This window comes from Salmo trutta, chromosome 27 (assembly GCF_901001165.1).
Source record: "Salmo trutta chromosome 27, fSalTru1.1, whole genome shotgun sequence".
NCBI lineage: Eukaryota > Metazoa > Chordata > Actinopteri > Salmoniformes > Salmonidae > Salmo > Salmo trutta.
This window is the reverse complement of record NC_042983.1, coordinates 30,683,891-30,707,789: the sequence shown is the minus strand read 5'-3', so window position 1 is coordinate 30,707,789 and position 23,899 is coordinate 30,683,891. Positions and strand designations below refer to the sequence as shown.

Below are 23,899 nucleotides of genomic sequence, written 5' to 3'. Positions count from 1 at the left end.
ATTTTATGCATGACCTATAGTTCTTTGCACAGAGAGTGTTCTTTAATGAAAGCCTCTCCAACATTATCCAGGTAGATTCAGGAATTTCCCAGGGCAGCTGTCTAGGCCCCTTACTTTTTTCAATCTTCATGAGTAAAGCCAGTGTGTCTATGTATGCGGATGACTCAACACTATACACATCAGCTACTACAGTGACTGAAATGACTGAGAGCTGCAGTTTGTTTCAGAATCGTTGGCAAGGCATAAGTTACTCTTAAATATTTCAAAAACTAAAAGCATTGTATTTGAGACCAGTCATTCACTTAACCCTAAACCTCAACTAAATCTTGTAATGAATAATGTGGAAATTGAGCAAGTTGAGGTGACTAAACTGCTTGGAGTAACACTAGATTGTAAACTGTCATGGTCAAAACATATTGATGCAGTAGTAGCTAAGATGGGAGAGAATTCTGTCCATAATAAAGCGCTGCTCTGCCTTCTTAACAGAGTTATCAACAAGGCAGGTCCTACAGGCCCTAGTTTTGTCACACCTGGACTACTGTTCAGTCGTGTGGTCAGGTGCCACAAAGAGGGACTCAGGAAAATTGCAATTGAATAGGGCAGCATGGCTGGTCCTTAAATGTACACGGAGAGCTAACATTAATAATATGCATGTCAATCTCTCCTGGCTTAAAGTGGAGGAGAGATTGACTTCATCACTACTTGTATTTTTGAGAGGTATTGACATGTTGAATGCACCGAGCTGTCTGTTTGAACTACTGGCACACAGCTCAGACACCCATGCACACCCCACAAGATATGCCACCAGAGGTCTCTTCACGACCCCCATAGTCTGTTCTTGACTTGGGGACTGTGAAGATTTCTCTGGTGGCGTGAAGTCAATCTCTCCTCCCTCATGACTACATGGAACTCTATTCCACATCAAGTAACTCATGCAAGCAGTAAAATTAGATTTAGAAAACAGATACAAATACACCTTATGGTGTACAGCGGAGACTGTGATGACACAAACACAGGCACAGACACATGCATACACACACACACAATAACTGAACGCACACACTTAATGTGTTGTAAAATCTGTTGTGAAGGTATTGTAACGTTTTTAAAATTGTATAACTGCCTTAATTTTACTGAACCCCAGGAGTAGCTGCTGTTTTGGCAGGAACTAATGGGGATCCATAATAAATCCCAGGAAGAGTAGCTGCTGCCTTGGCAAGAGCTAATGGGGATCCATAATAAATCCCAGGAAGAGTAGCTGCTGCCTTGGCAAGAGCTAATGGGGATCCATAATAAATAAAAATACAAATAGATGAGAAACACATCTACAGTATATTGACAATACTATCAACATATTTATTGAACATTGTATTTTAAAATTCAATTGCAGTTGAAGATTTACCAAACTAGTGGAGATATTTGTTATGTTAGTGTGTAGCCTTGTCCCGCTCCAGGCCTCACAGTGGTCATTATGGAGTGCTATTGCTCAGCGAGCTGCAGGCATTATCTCTCTCACAGCTCCGCTCTTCCTACTCTCTCTGGGTTTAAACACATTGACCCCTCAAAACACACACACACACTGCACTGACTCTATGCTCGCACACTGGACTCTACCCACACACTCACACATACTTACACTGACACCCAAACACACACACACACACACACACACACACACACACACACACACACACACACACACACACACACACACACTAGATACGCCCACACACACATAACCATAACATGCGCACACATGTATACTGACTACACACACACACTCACAGTCACACCAGTGGAGGCTGCTGAGGGGAGAACGGCTCATAATAATCACCGGAACGAAGCTAATGGAATGGAATGAAACACCTGGAAACCATGTGTTTGATGTATTTGATACCATTCCACTGATTCCGCTCCAGTCATTACCACAAGCCTGTTCTCCCCAATTAAGGAGCCACCAACCTCCTGTGACTCACACACACACACACTTTCACACTCACCACATATGCTGCTACTGCTCATTATCTATCCTGTTGCCTAGTCACTTTACCCCTACCTATATGTACATATCTACCTCAATTACTTTGTACCCCTGCACATCGACTCGGTACTGGTATTTCCTGTATATAGCCATGTTATTTTTACTCGGTATTGTAATTTGTTATTCACTGTGTATTTATTCCTTGTGTCACTATTTCATTTTTTGTATTATTATTTTTAATCTTTAACTCTGCATTGTTGGAAAAGGACCCGTAAGTAAACATTTCACTGTTAGTCTACACCTAGTCTTTGCGAAGAATGTGACAAATACATTTTGATTTGATTTAATTTGACACACCTGCCCTTCCGTTACAGTCTTTCCATTCAGTTGATGTTAATTGAAATACTGCTGACAAACTAATGGTCACAGTATGTCTGTTTTATTCTGTGTGTGAGTGCCTCTGAGTGTTATGCAGTATGTGTGTAGTTGGATTACTATTGGTTACTTAAAGTGATGAGATGGGCTGATGTCCTGTGTTTTTATAGCGTTGTTTGTGCAGACATGGCAAATGCCTAAACCGGTGCTCCCTGTGGATGTGACAAATGAGTTGTATCCATTGGTCAGGAACCAGATTCAGCCAGGTATTCACTGGGGAAGTTTTTCTCTTGATGTGTCCGTTGTAAATTGATATTTAGTCCCTTCAAAGTACATACAGCTCTTGCAGGTAAATGATAAGGCGTTCACAGCCACTGCAAAGTTATCCTCAATGTATTGAATAATGTAAGCTACAATTCTGTTTTTAGTCTGATATGTGTATGCCCTGTATTGCAGACCCTCCCTGAGTCCCTAATCTTATATGGTCATAAAGTAAATCGCTATAAACAACTCTGGATGGTGGAGAAGGAGAAAGATAAAGAGAATGTAACACATTGTATTTCATTGTTCTAGAATAATATCTCACAATAGCATTGAAGCTATGAGCAGGGGTCACTAACAGTGAAAATATTGTTGTAATTGCTAAATTATCTTGACCATAATGTATGTACCTACAAATACCTAGGTGTCTGGTTAGACTGTAAACTCTCCTTCCAGACTCACATTAAGCATCTCCAATCCAAAATTAAATCTAGAATCAACTTCCTATTTCGCAACAAAGCCTCCTTCACTCATGCTGCCAAACATACCCTCGTAAAACGGTCTATCCTACCGATCCTTGACTTCGGCAGGGCAGCGATCCTTGACTTCTACTCAGCAAACTGGATGTAGTCTATCACAGTGCCATCCGTTTTGTCACCAAAGCCCCATATACAACCCACCACTGTGACCTGTATGCTCTCGTTGGCTGGCCCTCACTACATATTCATCGTCAAACCCACTGGCTCCAGGTCATCTATAAGTCTTTGCTAGGTAAAGCCCCGCCTTATCTCAGCTCACTGGTCACCAAAGCAATGCCCACCCGTAGCACGCGCTCCAGCAGGTATATTTCACTGGTCATCCCTAAAGCCAATACTTCCTTTGGCCGCCTTTCCTTCCAGTTCTCTGCTGCCAATGACTGGAAGGAATTGCAAAAATCACTGAAGCTGGAGTCTTATATCTCCCTCTCTAACTTTAAGCATCAGCTGTCAGAGCAGCTTACCCATCACTGTACCTGTACACAGCCAATCTGTAAATAGCCCACCGAACTACCTCATCCCCATATTGTTATTTATCCTCTTGCTCTTATGCACCCCAGTATCACTACTTGCACATCATCATCTGCATATCTATCACTCCAGTGGTAATGCTAAATTGTAATTATTTCACCTCTGGCCTATTTATTGCATACCGCCCTTCTCTTCTACATTTGCACACACTGTACATTGCTTTTTCTATTGTGTTATTGACTGTACGTTTGTTTATGTGTAACTCTGTGTTGTTGTTTTTGTCGCACTGCTTTGTTGTCTTAGACTAACTACTTATCTTACTCTGCGAGTAACTCTCTGCTTGTTCACTGTCCAGAAATGGACTGAAATAAATTAGAACCCCCAGTGTTATTTTGGCCAACCCATTTTGCATAAAATGTATATGCTATCACACCATTAAGCCTTTTTATCAATACAATCCATGCCTCTGCAATTCCAAGTTGGGGAAAAGAGATAAACAGAGCTACAAGCAGATACTCTAACTATTTTCCTTGACTAATCTTGGTCACATACCATACGATGTTTCCTCTGTATCTCAACTTAAATATTCATTGTTTAAATTGTTTTGAATTAAATGCATCTTGTACTTTCAAAGGTAGATTTTTTGACTCTCCGTCTGTGTGAGCTTGTTGATGCGGTTGAGAACTCGCCAACACTAATTTTTCCTTTTAGTTTCATCTGAGAGGTGTAATGACTAATCTTGTGTACTTTGCGAAGCGCTAAGAGGGAGATGATGCCTGACTAGCCGAGGATGTCACGCCCTGATCTGTTTCACATGTCCTTGTGCTTGTCTCCACCCCCCTCCAGGTGTTGCCCATCTTCCCCATTATCCCCTGGGTATTTATACCTGTGTTTTCTGTCTGTCTGTGCGAGTTCGTTTTGTTTCTCAAACCTACCAGTGGGTTTCCCTTTGCTCCTGCTTTGTCTATTTCTGAGTTTTCCAGGTTTTGTTCTTTCTGCCTGCCCTGACCCTGACCCTGACCCTGAGCATGCCTGCCGTCCGGTACCTTTGCCTGCCCGTGTTCAAATTAATAAACTTTTGTTACTTCGACATTGTCTGCACCTGGGTCTTAACTTCAAATGTGATAGAGGAGGCAAAATCAAGTCAATGCCCTGGAAGATAAGATGTTGACGCTCCTGAGAGTGAATTTAGCTTGATTGTTTATTTCTGAATTTCTCTTGACGCTACAGTATCATATAGCCAGTACAGAATTTCAGGGGCGTCATTTGTCATTCACGCGTAGGCATAGATCTGTGGGTAAACCATGCGTGGGATCATTTCCATGCAAAGTGTGAGATTTATCAATACGAGCGCAGTGGTGTAAAGTACTTAAGTAAAAAGTACTAAAGTCATTTTTTGGGATATCTGTACTTTGCTATTTATATTTTTGACTACTTTTACTTCACTACATTCCTTAAGAAATTTGTACTTTTTACTCCATACATTTTCCTTGACACCCAAAAGTACTCGTTACATTTTGAATGCTTAGCAGGACAGGAAAATAGTCCAATTCAAGCACTTATCAACAGAACATCCCTTGTCATCCCTACTGCCTCTGATCTGGTGGACTCACTAAACACACATGCTTCTTTTGTAAATTATGTCTGAATGTTGGAGTGTGCCCGTGGCCTTCCGTAAATAAAATAGAAACAAGAAAATGGTGCCATCTGGTTTGCCTAATATAAGGAATTTTAAATGATTTATACTTTTACTTTTGATACTTAAGTATATTTTAAACCAATTACTTTCAGACTTTTACTCAAGTACAATTTTACTGGGTGGCTTTTACTTTTACTTGAGTCATTTTCTATTAAGGTATCTTTACTTTTACTCAAGTATGACAGTTGGGTACTTTTTCCACCACTGTATGAGTGTTTGCTTGAGAGTGTGTGTAAATTTATGCACAGTCATGACCATGCGTATACACAGTGCCGAGTGGTGGAATAAGGGAACTGCTTGTCAACGTAGAATGGGGAAAACACAAAACATGAAGAACACCTGCTCTTTCCATGACATAGACTGACCAAGTGAATCCAGGTGAAAGCTATGATCCCTTATTGATGTCACTTGTTGCACCGAACAAATATATTAACGCAATATTCAACAATTTCAACGATTTTACTGAGTTACAGTTCATATGAGGAAATCAGTAAATTTAAATAAATTCATTAGGCCCTGAGAATACAGATACAACAGAATACTGTTGGTCACAGATACCTTTAAAAAAAATGGGCCTCACAATGGGCCTCAGGACCTCATCACGGTATATCTGTGCATTGAAATTGCCATCAGTAAAATGCAATTGTGCTCATTGTCCATAGTTTATGCCTGCCCATACCATAACCCCACCACCAGCCTTCTGTTATGTATAGAAAGTGTATTATTGGGATGCAAACTCAAAATGTAATACATTTCAACTGTATATCTGACATGGTCTTCTTTTTTTAAGCCCATAACCATGTGTGTGAGGTGTATACTTTTGTTTAAAAGTAGATTTGTTTAAGACTACCAAGAAACACTGTGACCCTGATTTAGCCCACTGCAGTAGACGTTTGTGTCAAGAACTGCAAAGCTGCTGGGGTTTTCATGCTCAACAGTTTCCAGTGTGTATCAACAATGGTCCCCCACCCAAAGGACATCCAGCCAACTTGACACAACTGTGGGAAGCCCTGGAGTCAACATGGGCCAGCATCCCTGTGGAACGCTTTCGACACCTCATAAAATCCATGTCGTTCTGGGGGCCAAAGGGGAGATGGGTGCAACTCAATATTAGGAAGCTGTTCCTAATGTTTGGTATGGTCAGTGTATATGTTGAAAATGTCTGAAATTGTGAGAGTAATAATTAAATAATTATTGTGAATTCATACAACATGCCGATCGGCATCTCACAGCCCTCGATGAGCCAATGTTTTGGATGCAATCATCAGCAAAACAAACTGTGTGTGTATGACGCTTGTAGGATTGTTTGATAAATCACACTTTTTCTATGCTTCTGAACATTCCGTTCGTAAGTATTTTTTTTTAATGGTTTCTACTCAATATTGATAAATAAGGCCCCAGGATATCAGCTAATAGACGTTCTGATTGTTCAGAAGAGCCTATAGCTGTGTGTTAAAGCGAACAGATTTGAGCATCCAATCGTGTTAATCTAGAGACATGTAAATATACTGATGGAGAACTTATCATCTTTGAATTAATTATACTGTCTCTCTACACTTGACACTTACATGCGACTTCTGCTATCAGAATATGAAGATCGCATTGAAAAGACAGGTCTAGACACATAAAAGTCGCATTGTGAGGAGGTGGTCAGGGACGCATTGTGTATAGATTTATCCTCAGTCTGGACATAATCAGGCTACCGAAAGCGCATACAGTGGGAGACGTGGTCAGCACTCCGCCCACAAGACTCAACAATGTTTTGTTTGGCTAGAATTATGCTAACCCGTTTGCAGTCCGTTTCGCTTTGCATGCCAGCTAGCTGGCTTCCAATTCGGAACTCCATGATCAGAATACAAAAACTGCATTAACTTTCAAGTCTAGACACAGCCTTATAGTCTCTCCCCATCGTAATTGTACAAGCTTCATTAGCTCAGCTTTCGCAGAGAACGGCATTTTATTTTTAATTGAATAATTGCTATTTCATAAGCCTGTAGGTTACACAATGACAGAGGTTAGCTGGATATTGGGCGGTCTCCCCCGGGAGTGTTCCCCTCAGAAATGCTGAATCCAGGAGGACGCTTCTCATGGAGAAGAATGTCAAATACAAAACAAAAGCTGCATCAAGCCTAATTAAATCTTCACCCTTATTTGCATAGAACTGCGCTAAAGGCGGAGAACGGCTTTGCCAAATCAACTCTGCACAGAGACCTGAGCCTCCTCAATGCAGACGTGCTGGAAATGAGTGAAATCAATACTGATGCAGTGGTGTGCCTGTCTACGGTTCCCGAAGCCACAAGCAAAACCAGATATTTAAAGTAGGGGGACGTAGGGAGGGCCCCAGGTGTCATGGTGGGATGATTAATTTAGAGCAGAACTAAGAGGCTCCATGTCACCCTTTCTGACAGGTGTTCAAAGAACCCCTAACCTAGACCTGCAACTCTCAGGGTCGGCGCAGACGGTTGTGTGATGTACTCTATGAAGTCAGCCTCCTCTACCTCTCACCTCTCTCTATGCCATTATCTGACAGGGGAGGGAGAACACCCGAGCTAGATGTGTTACCAAGAGCAAGCACTACTGAAAAGTAAAATCCTGCTGCTGCTGCTGCACAGATGGAAGAGCGTATTCTTAATAATTGGTGGCCAGGAATGTTGCTTCCTGAGGGAAAGGTAGTGTAGTCATGATCATAACCAGGTGGTGAGATTCATGTTTCCTCCTGGCACAATAAAAAAAAGAGCTGGTTAATAAATGCATGAAATGTGGCCAATCTCCTATACATACAATAATTACTCACCTTAAATAGTTACGCAAAAGTACATTTTTTTGCAAAAAAATAAATGTTTGAATAAATACGTCTTGAAAATATTATCCCAATTTTACAGTTTCTACATAGTTACATGTAAGCAACACAATTTAAACTTACTTTGAAATGTAAACAACTACCTCATCAACTTTACTTGGTGTATTTGTCACTAAAGTGATCATTCCCATCAGCATCTTACGGGTGCAAAGAGTAACTAATAATCTTTAATGAAAGTCTTCATTTACAGTTGAAGTCAGAAGTTTACAAACACTTAGGTTGGAGTCATTAAAACTTGTTTTTCAACCACTCCACAAATTTCTTGTTAACAAACTATAGTTTTGGCAAGTCGGTTAGGACATCTACTTTGTGCATGACACAAATAATTTTTCCAACAATTGTTTACAGACAGATTATTTCACTTATAATTCACTGTATCACAATTCCAGTGGGTCAGAAGTTTACATACACTAAGTTGTCTGTGCCTTTAAACAGCTTGGAAAATTCCAGAAAATAATGTCATGGCTTTAGAAGCTTCTGATAGGCTAATTGACATCATTTGAGTGAATCGGAGGTGTACCTGTGGATTTATTTCAAGGCCTACCTTCAAACTCAGTGCCTCTTGCTTGACATCATGGGAAAATCACAAGAAATCAGCCAAGACCTCAGAAATAAAATTTAGACCTCCACAAGTCTGGTTCATCCTTGGGAGCAATTTCCAAATGCCTGAAGGTACCACGTTCATCTGTACAAACAATAGTACGCAAGTATAAACACCATGGGACCACGCAGCTGTCATACCACTCAGGAAGTAGACGCATTCTGTCTCCTAGAGATGAACGTACTTTGGTGCGAAAAGTGCAACTCAATCCCGGAACAACAGCAAAGGACCTTGTGAAGATGCTGGAGGAAACAGGTACAAAAGTATCTATATCCACAGTAAAACGAGTCCTATATCGACATAACCTGAAAGACCGCTCAGCAAGGAAGAAGCAACTGCTCCAAAACCGCCGTAAAAAAAACAGACTACGGTTTGCAACTGCACATGGGGACAAAGATCGTACTTTTTGGAGAAATGTCCTCTGGTCTGATGAAACAAAAATAGACCATAATATTTGGCCATAATGACCATCGTTATGTTTGGAGGAAAAAGGGGTCTTGCAAGCCGAAGAACACCATCCCAACCGTGAAGCACGGGGGTGGCAGCATCATGTTGTGGGAGGGCTTTGCTGCAGGACGGACTGGTGCACTTCACAAAATAGAATCCTATAGAAAATTTGTGGGCAGAACTGAAAAAGTGTGTGCGAGCAAGGAGGCCTACAAACCTGACTCAGTTACACCAGCTCTGTCAGGAGGAATGGGCCAAAATTCACCAAACTTATTGTGGGAAGCTTGTGGAAGGCTACCCGAAACGTTTGACCCTTGTTAAACAATTTATAGGCAATGCTACCAAATACGAATTGAGTGTATGTAAACTTCTGACCCACTGGGAATGTGATGAAAGAAATTAAAGCTGAAATAAATCATTCTCTCTACTATTATTCTGCCATTTCACATTCTTAAAATAAAGGGATGAGTTTAAATGTATTTGGCTAAGGTGTATGTAAAATTCCGACTTCAACTGTATGTGTCAGTCATTCACAAAAACTATTTAAGGCATTTCCAATTACTGATTAAAGATGCAGACCGGGTTTTTAAGCGCAACAAATTTGTAACATATTGTACAAATCGGATTTGTAACATGAAGTGTAATAATATAATCCAGGACGTATCATCATACGAAATGGACGACATAATACACAATTCGATTATGTAGTACACCAAAAACAGGGATCCATTTTGGCACTGCAGCACCACTTTCAAAACTATTGGCTGGAATTATACAAAGGTTCTGGAGTATCACTTCAACACCTGAGTGTTAATTTGAGATAATAAATATGCTGTTAAACGTCTCCACTGCAATGAGCGCTATTTTATTGGATGAGAGATTCTCAAGGGGTCTAATTAAAACCTAAGCACAATTCACAGGAAAGTGCAGTTTAAATATAAGTAGTGTGCTTAATTTCCAAAGAAATTTCCAAAGCTTTGATGCTGGAAAATGTTAAATGATTTGGCTTGAGATATGTAAACTGTCAGTCTAAAAGCCAAAAGGAGATGGGGTAAAAAGATACATACTGAGAGCACAGGGATGTAGGGTTAAGACAACACTGAAAATCTCACATTTACAGGCATGAGAATTGATAGATTGACCATTTTGCGTTGATAAGGACAGACCTACCGGTATGTACCAGACGGCTCAACTGGGATGAATGAGTGAAGGTCAGACAAAAAGAGGTTCAAATTGGAAAACAGCATGGAGAGTTGTTCATCTCATCAATAATTCATAAGGGAACATGCAAACTGGCAAGTAAATGCATGTTTTTATTTGTGCTTTTTCAGTGTACATATCTATCTGTTTCGACATACTGGAAGTCTCTATGGCCTGAGGCTCTGCATGTACCAATTAATGTCTCGAACTTTTTCCCAAATGATGAAATAACTATCAGATCTGTCTGATTGGTACACGTTGCTCTAGTCTAGATGGTGGTGAACTGTTGTGGAGACGCATGCAGACAGTGTCACGTCACTTAGTGCATCTGTGCATCATGCACATTGTCTAAGATGTCCTTGAGCTCCACAGTTTCACAACTCCACAACACCCCCTTAAATTAGCCCTTAGCTGCTCATTCAGTAAGTATTCCAACCTGGTGTGTCTGATGAAATAAACAGTGAATACAGAACAAGTCGAAGGGCACACAAAACACAATGTAGCTGCCCGATATTAAGACAACATATTCCAGAATATGAAGCTGTTTGCCTTCAGTGTTATTTTCCTGCCCTCTGTTTCCTGTGATCTGCAGGCTGGGGAGAATGTCAGACAATCTCTGTAGAACAACTCCTTGCAGAGGGATTAGCAGGCAGTAGCAGCAATCAATGCCCAAAAAGGCATGGTTATCAAAGGGGGTTTGTGTCGACAACACTGACAACCACACAAGTTTACCCTGCGACACTGAAGGCTGTGGTGGTTTATTTACTGTAGTTACTGAGTTATCTGTGGGTGTCTTTAATCTCAAATTCTGCAGTCCTTATTTCTTCAGGGGCAAAACTAGTACATATGATTTCATATTAGGGATGATGCCAAGATGCCATCTTATAGCTTGTTTTGCGAACACACCTAAGTGCACGCAGAGTTCCATCTGATCTGTGGATGTCATAACAGTATCTCATAATTAATAATTATTGAATTTCTTATATGATCGTAACACACCGTTACAAAAAGGAACATTCTCTACAGGAATGGTGCCCTGTGTGAGGGAAACCTGTCACTGCTCTCTAGGAGTGGTGGGGAGGGGGAGAAGTCAGGCGTAGGAGACCAAAAGTGCACTAGCAGAGCGTTTTATTTCCAGAGTCCAAAAACAGGCTTAAAACAAACCAGACAAAAATAGTCCACCCAAAAAAGGGCCGGGACGAAAGCCCACAATAGACAAAGAAAATAAACGCAACCCCAAAACCTACAACAGGTAACAACAAACAATCCCGCACGAACCCAACCTAGACAAGCGAGACTAAATACCCCGCTAATGACCCAACTCAAAACAGGTGCAACAAAAGACAGACAAAACCAAACAAAAAGGGAAAAAGGGATCGGTGGCAGCTAGTAGACCGGCGACGACGACCGGCAAGCGCCGCCCGAACAGGGAGAGGAGCCACCTTCAGTAGAAGTCGTGACAGTACCCCCCCCCCCCGACGCACGGCTGCCGCAGCGCGCCAACGCCAGCCTCGAGGACGACCCGGAGGGCGAGGCGCAGGGCGATCCGGATGGAAGCTGTGGAACTCACGCAGCAGTGATGGGTCCAAGATGTCCCCCACTGGTACCCAGCACCTCTCCTCCGGACCGTACCCCTCCCAGTCCACGAGGTACTGCAGGCCCCCCACCCGACACCTAGAGTCCAAGATGGAATGGACTGTGTATGCCGGGGCCCCCTCGATGTCCAGGCTGGACGGCGGGACCTCTCGCACCTCAACATCCTGCAGTGGACCAGCTACCACCGGCCTGAGGAGAGAGATGAAACGAGGGATTAATACAGTAGTAAGAGGGGAGCTGTAACCTATAACACACCTCGTTTATTCTCCTCAGGACTTTAAATGGCCCCACAAACCGCGGCCCCAGCTTCTGGCAGGGCAGGCGGAGGGGCAGGTTTCGGGTCGAGAGCCAGACCCGGTTCCCCGGCGCAAACACAGGGGCCTCACTGTGGTGGCGGTCAGCGCTCTCCTTCTGGCGACCACCGACCCGTTTCAGGGATTCCTGGACGGCTCTCCAGGTCTCCTTTGAGCGCTGCACCCATTCCTCCACCGCAGAAGCCTCGGTCTGGCTCTGATGCCATGGTGCCAGGACCGGCTGGTAACCCAACACGCACTGAAATGGCGACAGGTTCGTAGAAGAGTGGCGAAGAGAATTCTGAGCCATCTCGGCCCATGGCACGAACCTCGCCCACTCTCCGGGCCGGTCCTGGCAATAGGACCGCAGAAACCTGCCCACATCCTGATTAATTCTCTCCACCTGCCCATTACTCTCGGGGTGAAAACCCAAGGTCAAGCTGATCGAAACCCCCAGATGCTCCATAAACGCCCTCCACACCCGGGATGTAAACTGGGGACCCCGATCAGAGACTATGTCCTGAGGCACCCGTAGTGCCGGAAGACGTGAGTAAACAGGGCCTCCGCGGTCTGTAGGGCCGTAGGACGACCGGGCAAAGGGAGGAGACGGCAGGACTTAGAAAACCGATCCACAACGACCAGGATCGTGGTGTTACCCTGAGACGGAGGGAGATTGGTGAGGAAGTCCACCGACAGGTGGGACCAAGGCCGCTGTGGAACGGGGAGGGGCTGTAACTTCCCTCTAGGCAGGTGTCTAGGAGCCTTACACTGGGCGCACACCGAACAGGAGGAAACATAAACTCTCACGTTCTTCGCCAAGATGAGCCACCAGTACCTCCCCCTAAGACCCCGCACCGTCCGCTCAATACCCAGATTGACAGACAAAACCAAACAAAAAGGGAAAAAGGGATCGGTGGCAGCTAGTAGACCGGCGACGACGACCGCCGAGCGTCGCCCGAACAGGGAGAGGATCCACCTTCGGTAGAAGTCGTGACAAAACCCCTTTATATTCTATCGATACAGGTGCACGAGTGGGCACACCGTTGCACCTGTGGGTGCCATTGTGGAGACTGATGATAACCTTCCAGTGTAAATAGCCATCTATTTGCTGTGGAATGAACCCATTAAACAACACTGTTTATGCCTGATGATGAACTCTAGCGATGTGCTCTGCTGCTGGGAGAAGCCTATTCAATGGATCCTGCTGTTTGAACAATGTGTCTGCACTGGGCAGAGGACGGATTAGGGTGGAGAGAGATTAGGCTACTTGGTGTGGCTTTCCACTTTAATATTAAGGTCATTCTCGAGTGCTGAATCTTTTGGAGTTTAACTTAATCTAAAATCGATTTAGACGCTCCTCCAGCAGCCATGTAGTGAATTGGTCAATCAGCGTGCTAGCGATGTGTTCCAAGATTTCTATATGAGAACAGTAACTCTTTATGGTATTTGAGACCACCGCACCATAGCACAGCACATACAATGTGCATACAGAGCATTATGGGTGTAACAATCGTCGTTGAAGGGGGACCAAAACGCAGCGGGTAAAGTGCTCATCCTCTTATTTATTAAAGAAAACACTTGATCAATACAAAACAAATGACGAAAACAGTCCAGTAAGGTGCATAGACTATACTATAAACAACCACCCACAAAACCCAGTGAAAACAAACACAACTAAATATGGCCTCCAATTAGAGACAACAACAACCAGCTGCCTCTAATTGGAGGTCATTGACAAAACTCACCTAGAACTAGAAAAGCTAGATAAACATAGAAATAAGAAAACTAGAACCTAAACCCACAATACCCAACCACACAAAACAAACACCCCCTGCCACGCCCTGACCAACTACAATGACAAATAACCCCTTTTACTGGCCAGAACGTGACAGTACCCCCCCCAAAGGTGTAGACCCCGAATGCACCTCAAAACAAAACCCTCAAAAACAACCCCAAACCTAAAGGGAGGGAAGGGAGGGTGTCCACCGTCAACGACGGTTCCTGTGCTTCACCCCCCCCTTCCCAATCCTCCCACCACGGAGGTGGCTCTGGTTCTAGGCCGTAGCTCCCGTTCAGCAGACTCTGGGCTGCGCGGCATCGCTGGAGGCCCCGGGCTGAGAAGCGTCGCTGGAAGCCCCGGGCTGAGAGGTGTCGCTGGAGGCTCCGGGCTGAGGAGCGTCTCTGGAGGCTCCGGACTGGGGAGTGTCGCTGAAGGCCCCGGGCTGAGAGGCGTCGCTGGAGGCTCAGGGCTGAGAAGCATCTCTGCAGGCTCCGGACTGTAGACCATCTCTGCAGGTTCCAGACTGTAGGCCGTCTCTGCAGGTTCCGGACTGTAGGCCATCTCTGCAGGTTCCGGACTGTAGGCCGTCTCTGCAGGTTCCGGACTGTAGGGCGTCTCTTCAGGTTCCGGACTGTAGGCCGTCTCTGCCGGTTCCGGACTGTAGGCCGTCTCTGCCGGTTCCGGACTGTAGGCCGTCTCTGTCGGTTCCGGACTGTAGGCCGTCTCTGTCGGTTCCGGACTGTAGGACGTCGCCGGAAGCACTGGACGGGGAACTTTCACCGGAAGCTCTGGACGGGGAATTGTCGCCGGAAGCTCTGGACGGGGGACTGTCGCCGGAAGCTCTGGACGGGGGACTGTCGCCGGAAGCTCTGGACGGGGGACTGTCGCCGGAAGCTCTGGACGGGGGACTGTTGCCGGAAGCTCTGGACTGGCTTTGGAGGCGCCAGACTAGTAACACGCACCACAGGGCTAGTGCGAGGAGCAGGAACAGGACATACCGGACTGGGCAGACGCACTGGAGGCCTGATGCGTGGGGCTGGCTTTAGAAGCGCCAGACTAGTAACACGCACCACAGGGCTAGTGCGGAGAGCAGGAACAGGACGTACTGGACTGGGCAGATGCACTGGAGGAAGAGTACGAGGAGCAGGAACAGGATGCACTGGGCCATGAACCCTCACCGGTGGTCTGATGCTTACCACTTGCATCGCCGGTCCTGGCTCGATGCTGGCTCTAGCATGACACCTGTGAGGAGCTTTCACCAAGCGCACCGGGCTGTAGCTGCGCACTGGCGATACCGTGCGTATCTCCGCATAACATGGTGCTTGCTTGCTCCGTTGCTCCCCATAGTAAGCACAGGTGCTCCTTCATGCCCTTTCCGCCAGTACCTCTCTCAGGAATCTCGCGTCAAACTCCTCGCTTGATTCCTTGACTGGCTCCTCTTTGCTCCACGGCTCTCCCCTCTACGCCCGGGAAGTTAGGTCAGGGCTCCCTCCTGACTCAGCCCAACTCCCCGTATGCCCCCCCCCCCCAAAAGAATTGGGGGGCTGCCTCCTGACCTCCTGAAATGGAGGATATAATGCCTCATACCCCCATCGTTCCCTTTTAGCCTCCTCCAGCTCCTCCTTCGGGCGCTGGTACTCCCCAGCCTGCCTCCATGGTCCTTTACCATCTGGGATCTCCTCCCATGTCCAGGACTCCAAATAGCTCTTGCTGCTCCTGCTGCTCCTTCCGCTGCTGCTTGGTCCTTCTTTGGTGGGTGGTTCTGTAACAATCGTCGTTGAAGGGGGACCAAAACGCAGCTGGTAAAGTGCTCATCCTCTTATTTATTAAAGAAAACACTTAATCAATACAAAACAAACGACGAAAACAGTCCAGTAAGGTGCATAGACTATACTAGAAACAACCACCCACAAAACCCAGTGAAAACAAACACAACTATGGGGTAATAATGGGTAATATGGGTATTAATGTGATAATACCCACACATTAATATGGATAATAATATTAATGTGTGGGTAATAATGTGATAAATGTTAATTGTGACTTTCTCCTCAATTTTCTCCTCACTGGCTATCTGTTTAATTATCCTATAGCATCTACGATGCATTTCAGACAGCAAGAAGCGTCAGTGAAAACTAATGTGGTCACCTGCTGTGGAGGCCCACTGGGCACACACTGGTTGAATCAACGTTGTTTCCACGTCATTTCATTGAACCAACATAGAATAGACGTTGAATTGACATCTGTGCCCAGTGGGGGTTCACTTGTAGGAACCATACGAGGTGTTCCACAACTGTCGACAACAGCTGTAGAGACGCAGCATGATTGGCTTAGCACCGGCAAAATCTCCTGGCCTATTGTTTTTCTGTCCTGGTGGTACAGCACATAGACCAGTCTACGGCCTACAAAGAGAATTCATATGAGGGAGAGCACAGTAGTTCCTTACCAAGCACCCATATACTTGCAGAGAGAGAGGTACACCCCACTGGGTCCGAAAGACCAGAAAAGTTAGTTACTGTGCCTTGGATACTGTTATCGTTCAGTGATGGAAAGTGCTCCATTGTGCCATTCCTATGTCTCCATCTTTAATCACAGCTGTTCATGTCAGATCATGACGGCCTCTCTGTTTCGTCTCAGGTTTGAAGAGGATGCATGCCTTGACCATCCAAGCCAACTACGAGCTGCGAATTGACCTGGAGGACTTTGAGAACAGCACAGCTTTCGCCCAGTACGGAGCCTTTGGAGTGGGACTGTTCTCTGTTGACCCAGATGAGGATGGCTACCCGCTGACTATTGCTGACTACTCAGGCACTGCAGGTACTGCAATACCCTACTGTACTGTAGCCATTTATTATGGCTCATATCTGTCGGTTTAGTAGACTTTATAAATCCCCTATATATCCTATACATTCTAGTTTGTTTAAACTTCTTTAAAACTTAAAATTTCTATTGGTCCTACTGATCTTCATGTTGATCCTACTGATCTTCCTATTGGTCTTACTGAACTTCATATTGGTCCTACTGATCTTCATATTGATCCTACTGATCTTCATATTGGTCCTACTGATCTTCATATTGGTCCTACTGATCTTCATATTGGTCCTACTGATCTTCATATTGATCCTACTGATCTTCATATTGGTCCTACTGATCTTTCTATTGGTCCTACTGATTTTCATATTGATCCTACTGATCTTCATATTGGTCCTACTGATCTTCCTATTGATCCTACTGATCTTCCTATTGGTCCTACTGATTTTCATATTAATCCTACTGATCTTCCTATTGGTCCTACTGATCTTCATATTGGTCCTACTGATCTTCCTATTGGTCTATTGAACGTTTTATTGGTCCTACTGATCTTCATATTGATCCTACTGATCTTCCTATTGGTCCTACTGAGCTTCATATTGGTCCTACTGATCTTCATATTGGTCTATTGAACTTTTTATTGGTCCTACTGATCTTCATATTGATCCTACTGATTTTCCTATTGGTCCTATTGAATTTCCTATTGGTCCTACTGATCTTCATATTGATCCTACTGATTTTCCTATTGGTCCTATTGAATTTCCTATTGGTCCTACTGATCTTCCTGTTGGTCCTACTGATTTTCATATTGATCCAACTGATTTTCCTATTGGTCCTATTGAACTTCCTATTGGTCCTACTGATCTTCATATTGGTCCTATTGATCTTCCTATTGGTCATATTGATCTTCCTATTGGGCATCCCTCTCTGGGAAGATATACAGTTTTGAAACATCCAAATATCTGGAAAATCTGATTCAGACATCTGTCAACCAATACGAGAGCTATTTTCAGCTGTAGATCATGAGTAGCAGCAGCCAGGCAGTGTGTGTTTGTGTGTGTGATTCTCCTCGATTCAGCTCTGTCGCAGGGGGCTCTTTTGGATGTTAATTGGATCCCTCTACTCAGTTAGTCCCAGGTTCCCCTCCTCAGCCCTTCACTCATGGTTGGGCCCAGCCAGACAGACTGTTGACCTTCTGGAGCTGCTGGAAAGGGCAGGAATAATGAAGTTGTAGGATGCCTCCGTGGCCACGGCCAATAAAGCAGGTCGTTAGGTTATTACGGCCCGACATAAACAAACATTCGGATTATCATAAATCAGGAGGAGAATACTGCTTCCACTCGTGTTTAATTAGTGAGGTAGTCTTTAAAGTGCTGCTGCTTGGGATTCAGGGAACATTGATTCCCAATCTTATCAATTAAAGCTGTTTTTTCATCAGATTAATTGATTCTCTAGTATTAAAAAAATAATATGTTTATTTAATTAAGGTTGATACTGCAGCGGCACTGTGTTGGCTTTAGCACAGTCCTGAGTTTTCTTTCAATAGCTGCATTTAAATGATTTGTTCTTCATATTTGGTTTCAATTGAATAACATTTAGGAGTAACAGGTTGAGATTTGACTGTTGAAACTAATGACAAAGTATCTGTTCAAAAATTGACTCGGACTAAGACAGCGCTTGTACATTATTTCACTGTTTGCACTCTATGCGTTCACCCACAAAACTGTCTTTGCCCTTCTATTCTTTGATACTTCATCTTCAACCCCTGCATAGATTATTTAACTATTATCCTTAACAACAAACATAATGGTTCTGTCCTACAAAAATGTACATAGGGCTGTGGCGATTCATGACATTTTGTTAGCCGGTTATTGCAGGTCTCACAATAATTGACCGTTAATTAACATAAACACGTTTAGTATCTCCAGGCCTCCACACATGCAAGCTGCATTAAAGCCGCTGATTTGCAAAATCTAAGCGCACCTTTGCAACATCTACATTTTAAAAAGTATAATAAATCAATTGAATATACACCATCCATTATTTATTTTAGGCAGGTCTAAAGAAACATTTTGATATGTTGAAAATGTATACCAAAAGAACAGAATATGACTTATCCTACTGTATGTTATCTGGCTATGCACCATAGGCTGTAGGCTTGTTCGTTTAGCTGACAAGAAATGCTTATACAATTCATTCGGAAAGTATTCAGACAACTTGACTTTTTACACATTTTGTTACGTTACAGCCTTTCTCTAAAATTGATTAACTTGTTTTTTTTCCCCTCATCAATCTACACAGAATACCCCATAATGTAAAAACAAAAACAGGTTTTTACAGGCCCCAATCTGAGGTCCTGAGCTCTCTGGAGCAGGTTTTCATTAAGGATCTCTCTGTACTTCGCTCCGTTCATCTTTCCCTTGATCCTGACTAGTCTCCCAGTCCCTGCCACTGAAAACATCCCCACAGCATGATGCTGCCACCACCATGCATCACCTTAGGGATAGTGCCAGTTTTCCTCCAGACGTGACGCTTGGCAATCAGGCCAAAGATTTCAATTTTGGTTTCATCAGACCAGAGAATCTTGTTTCTCACAGTCTGAGAGTCCTTTAGGTGCCTTTTGGCAAACTCCAAGCGGGCTGTCATGTGCATTTTAAGGAGGAGTGGCTTCCGTCTGGCCACTCTACCATAAAGGCCTGATTGGTGGAATGCTGCAGGAAGGTTCTCCCATCTCCACAGAGGAACTGGAGCTCTGTCAGAGTAACCATCGGGTTTTTGATCACCTCCCTGACCAAGGCCCTTCTGCCCCGATTGCTCAGTTTGGCCTTGCGGCCAGCTCAAGGAAGAATATAGGTGGTTCCAAACTTCTTCCATTTAAGAATGATGGAGGCCACTGTGTTCTTGGGGACCTTCAATGCTGCAGACATTTTTTGGTACCCTTTCCCAGGTCTGTGCCTTGACACAATCCTGTCTCAGAGCTCTACAGACAATTCCTTCAACCTCATGGCTTGGTTTTTGCTCTGACATGCACTGTCAGCTGTGGGACCATATATAGACAGGTGTGTGCCTTTCCAAATCATGTCCAATCAATTGAATTTACCACAGGTGGACTCCAATCAAGTTGTAGAAACATCTCAAGGATGATTAATGGAAACAGGATGCACCTGAGCTCAATTTCGAGTCTCATAGCAAAAGGTCAGAATACTTATGTATATAAAGTATGTCTGTTTTTTATTGTTAATACATTTACAAAATTGTAAAAAAAACTGTTTTTGCTTTGTTATTATGGGGACTTGTGTGTTGAGTGATTACATTTTTGTAACGTAACAAAATGTGGGAAAAGGGAAGGGGTCTGAATACTTTCTGAATGCACTGTAAGTCCCATGCCATTATTTTATATTATGTTATTTTATAGAAAGAAAAATATAATTGAACTTAAAATATAAAGGATATTTTTCCCATTTCGGAGCGAGTGTGCATATGAAGTGGCTGTGTTGAGTGTAAAAGTGATCATTTGAAACAGGTCCTATATGCTAGATTTAGAGTTATTTGGAAACTGTAGTTGTGAATGATACAAACCTTAGAATGTCTTAGAAATCAAAACATATACAGTATGGACTGCATGATGTGACTATAGGCTTTTTATGGTTTGAGAAAGAAGCAGAAAAAGCTTGTGCTCTGTTCCTTACCTCAGGCTGCACACGCTGTTCTCTCATCAAGTGATCATATTTTCACCCATCATACTATTCTCAATTTAATCTTGTCTTTACTAATATGTAAAATTAGTTTAGAATGGCCCATTATCAAATGGGCAGGGACAGGGGCAGGGGAAAAGCGAATGCACGCTTTCCAGCCGGTCCGTTTTTCAAAGATGACTGGTAGGCTACTTCGGTTTTATAGCCGAGCTGTGCTTAATATGAACAGCAGAGAAGTAAATATTAAAACACTTATTTCACTCCACACATCAACCACTGTTTGAGGAGTGTGCTCTCACTGCGCGACAGGTGATATTCTGCCCAAACTCTGTGTGCCATGGGCTCTCCAACCCTGTTCCTGCAGCTACCCAGTGCTCTGTGTGCCATGGGATCTCCAACCCTGTTCCTGCAGCTACCCAGTGCTCTGTGTGCCATGGGCTCGCCAACCCTGTTCCTGCAGCTACCCAGTGCTCTGTGTGCCATGGGATCTCCAACCCTGTTCCTGCAGCTACCCAGTGTTCTGTGTGCCATGGGCTCTCCAACCCTGTTCCTGCAGCTATCCAGTGCTCTGTGTGCCATGGGCTCTCCAACCCTGTTCCTGCAGCTACCCAGTGCTCTGTGTGCCATGGGCTCTCCAACCTTGTTCCTGCAGCTACCCAGTACTCTGTGTGCCATGGGCTCTCCAACCCTGTTCCTGCAGCTACCCAGTGCTCTGTGTGCCATGGGCTCTCCAACCCTGTTCCTGCAGCTACCCAGTGCTCTGTGTGCCATGGGCTCTCCAACCCTGTTCCTGCAGCTACCCAGTGCTCTGTGTGCCATGGGCTCTCCAACCCTGTTCCTGCAGCTACCCACTGCTTCACTTGGGAAACCAAGTGAAATCTGTTTGGAAACATCGATAGTAACATGTTTTCACAGCGAAACATATTTCACTAAACTGTTGACAGCCCCTCTCTCTGCACGCTGGAGAAAGAAATGAAGGAGAGAGGGGAGGAAATGGAAACATAAGGTGGTGAGATATTCTGGATAGCTAAAGGTAATCTGTCACTCAATTAATTATGAAAATATTAAACATTCCCTATTACTAGGCTATTCAAAATCACCCTGCACAATCAATGAACCAACTGCATCGCCCAGGGCTCTATGTTCGTTCCCAGACTTATGGATAGAAATGTTGGAGTGAAGCATAAGGTCCATCCAGTATGCATCATAATATAGTCCACACTCAAAGGCGATCACTCAAATTTGTGTAATTTTGGAGTATAGGCAGCCGCTAGACCAATTATGTACCAAAGACCTCTTAAATCATCAGTTTTGTTTTATGTTTTTCTGCCATCTGTAATATGCGGTAGGCTATGTATTGTATAACGGCACAATCATAATTTTAATTCAGTTTTTTTCCGGGCTTGGGCTCATAAGCCTATGCATATGCATAATCTGTTATATGCGTATGGGGTGTTTTGAATGAATCATCACCTTAGAAAGCTCTGTCCATTGCATTGTGTTAGGCTTTGAAACGACATCCACAATGACCATGTTTTACACTCAGTTTCAACCTGCTATTGAACCTCTTTCTTCAAATTGATTGTCACAGTGAGGTGAGTTTTAAAAGCAGATACTGTTTAGAATATTCGATTGCATTTGGATTGTCAGAGTGGTTAGAGGGACTATAGAGCCCTGAGTACCAGGCCATTAGGACCTGATGGAGGGACAACAGAGCACTGAGTACCAGGCCATTAGGACCTGATGGAGGGACAACAGAGCACTGAGTACCAGGCCATTAGAACCTGATGGAGGGACAACAGAGCCCTGAGTACCAGGCCATTAGGACCTGATGGAGGGACAATAGAGCCCTGAGTATCAGGCCATTAGGACCTGATGAAGGGACAACAGAGCACTGAGTACCAGGCCATTAGGACCTGATGGAGGGACAATAGAGCCCTGAGTACCAGGCCATTAGAATCTGATGGAGGGACAACAGAGCACTGAGTACCAGGCCATTAGGACCTGATGGAGGGACAATAGCGCCCTGAGTACCAGGCCATTAGGACCTGATGGAGGGACAACAGAGCCCTGAGTACCAGGCCATTAGAATCTGATGGAGGGACAACAGAGCACTGAGTATCAGGCCATTAGAATCTGATGGAGGGACAACAGAGCCCTGAGTACCAGGCCATTAGGACCTGATGGAGGGACAATAGAGCCCTGAGTACCAGGCCATTAGGTCCTGATGGAGGGACAACAGAGCCCTGAGTACCAGGCCATTAGGACCTGATGGAGGGACAATAGAGCCCTGAGTACCAGGCCATTAGGACCTGATGGAGGGACAACAGAGCCCTGAGTACCAGGCCATTAGGACCTGATGGAGGGACAATAGAGCCCTGAGTACCAGGCCATCAGGACCTGATGGAGGGACAACAGAGCCCTGAGTATCAGGCCATTAGGACCTGATGGAGGGACAATAGAGCCCTGAGTACCAGGCCATCAGGACCTGATGGAGGGACAACAGAGCCCTGAGTATCAGGCCATTAGGACCTGATGGTTGTTAGCGAGTTGGGTACTACCAATGCATGTCCAGAGTGCATAACAGGAGATTACCGTGACTCAACGGTCACATGGAATTTTACTGCAGTCATGACTCATGACTGCCGGTGTGGTGGTAATACGGTCACCGCAACAGCCCTAGTTGAGTGAGTGAGTGAGTGAGTGAGTGAGTGAGTGAGTGAGTGAGTGAGTGAGTGAGTGAGTGAGTGAGTGAGTGAGAGAATTGGTAAACACCTTGAGTGCTTACCTCAGAACTTAAAATAAACGCTTTAATGACAGTTTGTTACCTAACTGAAATGTTTTAACCATTTCATTAGGAGGGCCCAGGAGTGTTGAATCATTTTTGCCACAATGCTCGTGGAGAAGCGCAGAAGTTCTCTCTGATGTTTTAATGTATTCATTATGATTATGAGTTCTGTTGCATGTTTAAATATTCTCGCTGCTCTCGTTGTATGTTTCTCTGATGATTTTTTATTCAAATGTGTCCTACATTACATTTTTATAATGGTACAGTAGGCATCCTTTTTCGGAGGTGTCTTAGAGAATTGAAGATGTTAATCATTAATACAGTGTTTCATTATCATGTCCTGCCACTATGTTTACAATAATTCAATATTATAAAGGTTGCCAACCTTTTTGTCAGTAATCCACAAGCTTGTTGATAAGAGGTACAGTAGGTAGGCCTACAATGCTCCGGGATACTTCTTCCATAGGAAGAGAGGCAGACTGACATAGGACTACAGTGTTCCCTA

At 44.3% G+C, this 23,899-nt stretch overlaps 1 protein-coding gene across 2 annotated transcripts in view; it reads left to right on the top strand.

The window, feature by feature from the left end:
- Positions 1 to 23,899, top strand: part of fibcd1a (fibrinogen C domain containing 1a) — a 125,458-nt gene that overhangs the window by 95,342 nt on the left and 6,217 nt on the right. For both annotated transcript variants that reach the window (XM_029717784.1, XM_029717785.1), the window contains one exon: positions 16,738 to 16,917. In XM_029717784.1, coding sequence (XP_029573644.1) covers positions 16,738 to 16,917 — 180 coding nt within the window. The remainder of the gene's footprint in view (positions 1 to 16,737; positions 16,918 to 23,899) is intronic.